Source organism: Sinocyclocheilus rhinocerous, unplaced genomic scaffold (genome assembly GCF_001515625.1).
Source record: "Sinocyclocheilus rhinocerous isolate Xijiao unplaced genomic scaffold, SAMN03320098_v1.1 scaffold853, whole genome shotgun sequence".
Taxonomy (NCBI): domain Eukaryota; kingdom Metazoa; phylum Chordata; class Actinopteri; order Cypriniformes; family Cyprinidae; genus Sinocyclocheilus; species Sinocyclocheilus rhinocerous.
Genome location: NW_015627738.1, coordinates 555,862 through 563,254, shown reverse-complemented (window position 1 = coordinate 563,254; position 7,393 = coordinate 555,862). Strand labels below are relative to the sequence as shown.

The following is a 7,393-nucleotide window of genomic DNA, read 5'->3' as shown; positions in this document are numbered from 1 at the left end:
CATTCAAAACGTCTAGTTTTTTAAATGTAAAAAAAAAAAAAAAAGATTTTTTCTTGGTTATGTGAATGTTAAAGACAACATTAAGAAGAACGTTCTATTTTATTGTTTTGCAAACATTATGGAAATGTTACTTTTAAATGTTCTCTAGACCATTTAAAATATCCAACTAAAATGTTTCAGAAAACCGTTCCATAAATAACGTTTTTGTGCTAAGGTTTTGAGGACATCATTAAAGACCAGATAACTTTGAATGAACGTTCTATTAACGTTACAGTTCATAACATTGAGAGAACCTGGCCAGAATGTTCTGAGAACGTACCCTGTTAGCTGGGTACTTGTTGGCCATGAGTTCAAATCATTTTCTAATGATTTTCTGATGCTGTCAGTAGAACTTGTTTTGAACATGGAACATGAAAATGTAATGTTTGTGGTTTTTTTGTGCATAATTTCCAGTTTGTTAATATATTTCTCACCACTGAAATTATAAATACCTACTAAGGACAAACCATTTATCACTTTTGTGAGACCAAATATAACTAGCAACAGACCTTTTATTTATTTATTTATTACCATTTATTAACAAAGCTGTGCAGGGCGACCCCAAGCAAAAGTACCTACGTACAGAAGACATTTGATGTTCAACCACATTTGAGTTCTCAGTAAGGGGTGATTCTATTTACTCAGAAATGTGTTTTAAGGATATTCTCTTTCTTGAAAGGTAGTTTAGCAATTAGGTGTCTGGTCAGGGTTTATATTCTAAAGTATGTGTTTGAAAAGTTAGGTAGTTTATGTTTTTAGAGACAAGGCTGTTTTTTACTTGTCAAACTGATTATAGTTTATTTTTGATTGGATCTATGGATTGTATGTTATTGCATTTATTTGAATGTTAAAATGGATTCAAGAAATCGAGGTGTACTTTTATTTTTAAATTTTGTGTGACGTGTTGTCTAAACATGTACGGAATCTGAAAATGTGTATTATTCTTTAGATATCTGACTGTTTCGATTTGGCTGTATCTTTGATATGAAAAATCGTCTGTGTTTCAGTAGCTTCTACGATTTTATGTTAAAAAACAAAAAAAATAGAAGCCCAAAAAAAAAAGGATATAAGAAAAAGAAAAATTGTCTTGTGTAATTTTGCATGGGTGTGCCATGATTTATCAGCATTAAGGGTATTCTGAATTTTTTTTATTTTTTTTTATTTTAATGATTATTGTTCTTATTTTGTCTGGTGTCTTTGTAATTCAGAGTATTTATTGTTTTATCATGTCAGATTGTGAATGGTTTTCTGTGGTCTCAACTCCTTTTCATCTCATACGGTGAAAGTATCTGATTTCATGAGGCTGCTCTTCAATAATCACCAGCAAAAAATCTACGTCATTTCTTTATTTACTGTTTTCAATTTGACACAGGTCTTATGATTCTGAAATAGAACTAGGGTTGAAAGATTACTGTTTTTTATTTGTTTTGCAATATTGCTACACATCTCAGTCTTCTCCTCAAACTGTATTTTAATGGACAAACAACAGCCGGCTGCTACACACAGTGTGTACAGGGCAGATCAGGGTAAATAGCAGCATTCATGTGTTTTATTTTACTTGCATAAAGATACATAGAGTACAGATACAGTTGCCTTCCAGGGCAAACGTGAGACGTACAGTTATTTTATTAATTTTTTACACCATGTTTATGGATTTAGGGAATGTGCCAGATTTTCCAGCTTTGTTTTTTTTTTTTTCCATTTTAGGTACATGCCGTTATGAGTTCAGATATTTTTATCTCTGTTCTGTTGTTTGAAATTTTATGCAACATCTAAAGTTTTGTTATGAAAATGATACAAAGCTTATATGTGTTGTACAGATTCCACAGATGAACAAGATACAAATGTACACATGGACAAATAATGGATTCAATTTTGTATCTTTGTCATTTTAATACAATAAAATGTGACTGAAATGAAAACGTTGTAAATAATTAATTTTCCCACATGTACTCATTTTAATTCATCTGCTTCTTGAGCAATTAATTATTACCTGAACACACAGTCTGAAATCTAGTCTAAAACAGACATTAGCAATGCAGTTTAAATGCAAGAGAAACCGATATTAAATGGCCATTTAGTCATAGTCGTATCAGTTTCATTATCACTAAATCTATAAGCAATTTTGGAGAGGCTAGCAATAGCAAGCTAGCTTTGAAAGTAGCAAGCACTACTATCAATCAAAATATCTGTGCAAGCCTGATACCACTCTAGATGAGCACACACCATCTAAGCCAAGAGCTGACATAAGTGGCAAACCCAAGGGAAAGTTGTAATAGTGGTGAAAGAGGGAACAACAATGTTTCTCAAAGGTACAGACCATGATAAGGGGATTTTTTTAGTCCTTTAACCTCAGAGGTTTTTCATGAAGTAGATTCCAGGTGTTCTGGTGTTTCAAACACAGACCAAGGTTATGCATGAGCAGTCAAGAAAAAGCTGGAACAAGGGGAGGCCCTCAGATCCTTTCAGATCTGAATTTGTGCAACTGAATCTTTTGGTGGGATTAGCACCTCTCCAGAGTAGTGCTGTAGTCATTTAAGAGTATGACATGGATTTACAGGAGCCTTTCCAGATCGTAAAGTTCACACATCAGTACCGGCTCTAAATAAATTATCCCTTCTTTCTTTAGACCAGAAGATAATAAGATGTCTATTTTTCTACTCATTACACAAGTGTTCATATTTATAACACATTTCATTAACAATTTGTATGGAGGAGACAGACCATAGTTGCATTCCAATTTACAGCATTCCTACACAGTGTTCAATGACTTGAGGGGTAATTTACATTTCTACTTCCTGTAAAAAGTAGGATAGGCAATTTTGGAGAGGCTAGCAATAGCAAGCTAGCTTTGAAAGCATAAGATCCCACCCTCCCTGCAAATCACTCTCCAAAGCCACGCCGCCTCCAAAACACCTGAACACACACCGGTAGACCAGAGACTAACGACGAGAGACGGCGTTGAATGCAACGCTGTCAGATTAGCTCATGTCTTTTTCACCGGTGAGAAAACATTATAGTACAAAACGCATAATATTACAATAATAACGCCTTCCATTCTCGCTCAGTACGCAATAGCGTAATGATGCATACATACAAATACATCCGTTGACAGGCAGGTGGGACAAACATCTTCCACAGACATATAAATACATTTAGACCACTTAACTTAGTGATTACTATCAGGATGTGAAGAGACTTTTTTTTTTTCGCCTTTTATTTAGATAGGACAGTAGGTCAACAGGAAGCGAAGTGGGTGAGAGGGATCGGGAAAGGTCCGCGAGCCGGACTCGAATTCGGGACACCCGGCGCTACATGTCTGCGCGCTGCCCACGAGGCCATCGGCGCCAACGTGAAGATCATCAGCCAGCATAACAAAAAAATGTTTTTGAACCAAATCACCTATACCCTGTCTTTAATGCAAGTTAAAAGTCGTGATATCGTCTTGTTTTGAACGTCTGAGTGAGCAATTTTCTGTGAATGTGCGAATATCTAGAAGAAAATCAAAGTATGGTAAACGGTGAAACTATTTGCGCCACAAACCAGTGTATTTACGTTTAATCAATTAAAATAATAAGGTTAAGAAATACTTGTTTGCAATATTAAGCAGCATAACGAGCTGTTTTGTACCGCTAAAAATAAGCGGATAAAACCGGAAGTCTTGCACATTCACGTTACAAAATAGCGCACCTGCTCTTAAGTTAAAAATAAGGTGGAAAAGCAGGAAAGTGCTCAATAGTGCTGATAAAGTACAAAATTATACAAGTTATTGTGCCTAATGTGAAACATTTCAGATGCTTTTATTGCAATTAAAAATCAGATCTACTGCAATAAACGTATTGTCACTGTCTGAATTAAAATCAGTTCTGTACAAAATTAAACTATTTCTATTGGAAGTTGCTTATCAAGGCCTCTAGATGGTGCTGTATTAATTGAGATCTATTTCTATAGAAACAAGACTTGTGAAAGGCCATCATTATTAAACAAATAATCTTTAATACATGCTTCTTTTTTTTTTTACAAATGTGCAGGTTTTTCTGTGCAAATGACAGCTGTAAACATTGTTGCTAATGTCAGTTAGTCAGCAAAGCCACAATACTATAAAAATTTGCCTGAAGTTAGTTTTAGTTCCTCTGAACAGGTTTGTAATTGCCATTTCCTCTTTCTGTGTCACAAACTGAATAACAGACAGGCATACAGAGAGAAAATGACTTGTGGCATGTTACAGACGTGCACAAAATGTCAAATATATATATATATTTTTTTTTCTGATGTGCACAAAAAGGATTTATTTATTTATTTATTCATATTGCACTAAAAACAGTTTTAATTTTGTATTTCATTTTTCTGTCCCTTAAAATCTGTTTTTGTCTGTTTAAGACTTAAGTGTAAACACCATTTTTGCATTTGAGTATCAGCACTTTGCTACATTTATTTTCGCAATTTGCTGATTTGCTTTTATCTAAAATTCTAATCCTCATGATATGAGCCCTTTAACTACATACTGTTCAATGCTGTTTTAGTATGCATGTTAAATAATGTTTTCAATACAATACTTTGTCCAGGAAGGTTTGTCTGAGTCTGAATCTCACAGTAAAGTCATCCGCAGTTGCATAAGGTAGACTTTTTGATCACAGGTGGCTCTTCTTTAATGGTGGCCCCAACCGTTAACCCCTGCCAGTCATCTCGGGTGGGTATTTTGCCTTGCTGGAAGAGGTTATATATGCCTCTGGTCAAGATCTCAAACGCCTCGCTGACGTTAATGTTCTCTTTTGTAGACACCTCAAGATAAGCCAGCATGTTGAGTTTTTTAGCCAGAGCGTCTCCTTCACTCTTCCTGACCTGTCGTCCCACGGCCAGATCACATTTGTGACCCACAAGCACGAAGAACATCGGGTTCGGTTTCACATAGTCCAGGACTTCCTGCTGCCAGCTGCCCACACGATCAAACGTCTGTCGCTGCGAGACGTCAAACATCAGGATGCAGCCCACAGAGTTCCTCATATAAGACTTACATATGGACCTGCAGGAAAAAGGGTCAGAGTCACGCATGTTGAGGAACTGAGCAACTCCACTGAATATTTTAGGGTGGGTTTATTTCAAATAAATAAATGTAATTCTTTTTTTATTTATTTTATTTTTGCATTGAAACACATTTTAAAGTCTTGACAATAACAAAGTACTTAATATTTTTACAGTTATTAGTAGGGAGAAAAAAAATATATAGATCATTTAATTCAGGTTGACAGCTGTTTATTGACACTGATTTATGAAGAACACCTCTTTTTTGAAATATGCAAGTATGAAATATGGTTGAAGTAAACAGCTGTTTCTCAAAACATACCTTTATGCCTTTATGTTTTTGTTCAAATTTTTTTTTTTTTCCTTTTATAGCAAAATTTAAACAATGAAACAGAAAATAATCAATGAAAATAGTGATGGTGATTTTGCTCTGATAAAATATGACAACAGACATGTTACAAAAGTTTTAATTCCTAAAATGATACTTCAGCAAGAGCTATAAAGATCTGCATTGGCAACAGAAGGTTTTTAATTTCTTTTAATTAAAAAAATTAATTAATTAAAATTAAAACAAAAACTATGTATATTATTTTTCAAAATAGGGCATCATATGACCCCTTTAAAAAGAAGAGCATTTATTTAAAATAGAAATATTTTCTAACAATATACACTACTGTTCAAAAGTTTGGGTTCAGTACATTTTTATTCTTGCTTTTTTGAAAGAAATTAAAACTTTTATTCAGCAAGGATGTGTTAAATTGATAAGAAGTTATAGCAAAGATTTATATTGTTAGAAAATAATTATATTTTGAATAAATGCTGTTCTTTTTAACTTTTTATTCATCAAAGAATCCTGAAAAAAAATATCACAGGTTCCAAATTTATATTGTAATAACATTTTGCAAGATTACTGTTTTTTTCTGTATTTTTGATCAAATAAATGCAGCCTTGATGAGCATAAGAGACTTCTTTAAAAAACATTACAAGTCTTACTGATCCCAAACTTTTGACCGGTAGTGTGTATATAAAAATATATATGTTTTATATGATATAAAATCATATGATATTATCCGATTAGAATGATTTCTGAAGGATAATGTGACACTTTATACTGGAGTAATGATGATGGAAATTCAGCTTTGCATCACAGAAATAAATTATATTTTAAAGGATATTAAATTAGAAGCCGTTATTTTATATTGTAATAGCATTTTGCAAGATTACGTTTTTTTTCTGTATTTTTGATCAAATAAATGCAGCCTTGATGAGCAGAAGAGACTTCTTTAAAAAACATTACAAGTCTTACTGATCCCAAACTTTTGAACAGCAGTGCATTTAAAATGGTGAAATATATAATATAATATTTAAAATAGTGAAATAAAACATAAAAGATCATCAGACGAATTTGGGCCAATAGAAAAGTTGAATAACTAAAATGACAGCATTTAAAATGTGTGTGACAACTTGCCCCCACCTGCCATTTATGAGAATAACCTTTGTCCAGAGAGCAGTTCTACCTTTGATTTCAAACCTACCTTTATTATATGTGACCCTGGAGCACAAAAGCAGTGTTAAGTCGCTGGGGTATATTTGTAGCAATAGCCAAAAATACATTGTATGGGTCAAAATTATCAATTTTTCTTTAATGCCAAAAATCATTAGGATATTAAGTAAAGATCATGTTCCATGAAGATATTTTGTAAATTTCCTACCGTAAATATATCGAAACTTCATTTTTGATTAGTAATATGCATTGCTAAGAACTTCATTTGGACAACTTTAAAGGCAGTTTTCTCAATATTTTGATTTTTTTTGCACCCTCAGATTCCAGATTTTCAAATAGTTGTATCTCGACCAAATATTGTCCTATTATCCTAGCAAACCATACATCAATGGAAAGCTTATTTATTCAGCTTTCATATGATGTATAAATCTCAGTTTCGAAAAATTGACACTTATGACTGGTTTTGTGGTCCAGGGTCACATATTAAAATGACTCGTCTTATCTGTGTGTTTTATTGTGTAGCCCAAAATGCCGATACTGAAATTGAAGTTCGGAGGATAAAATTGACCAAACTCATCCTAATTTAAGACTTGAATTAGGATTTTAAAAATTAGCCCTGACCTCCCTTATAATCCATCTATAGTCTGTTGTCCCACTTCTATAATTTATAATCTGCAGGTTTTGAATTCGCATAAACTTTCAACATGTCAGAAAGAAATGGCAATAAAATAACATGAGTGTAACCTCATGTACAGTATATGATCTGGTGGGTTTCACTGACAGACACTCACCTAAATCTCTCCTGGCCTGCAGTGTCCCACAGAAGCA

The 7,393-nt window shown here is 33.5% G+C and overlaps 1 protein-coding gene across 1 annotated transcript; it reads right to left on the bottom strand.

The window, feature by feature from the left end:
* Positions 1 to 4,359: 4,359 nt before the first annotated feature.
* LOC107733957 (ras-related protein Rab-39A-like) lies at positions 4,360 to 7,391 on the bottom strand (the record flags this gene model as incomplete). Its single annotated transcript, XM_016545826.1, has 2 exons — positions 4,360 to 5,062; positions 7,357 to 7,391. Coding segments are annotated over 2 exons (459 nt in total), but the record flags the coding sequence as incomplete, so codon positions are not given.
* Positions 7,392 to 7,393: the final 2 nt, after the last annotated feature.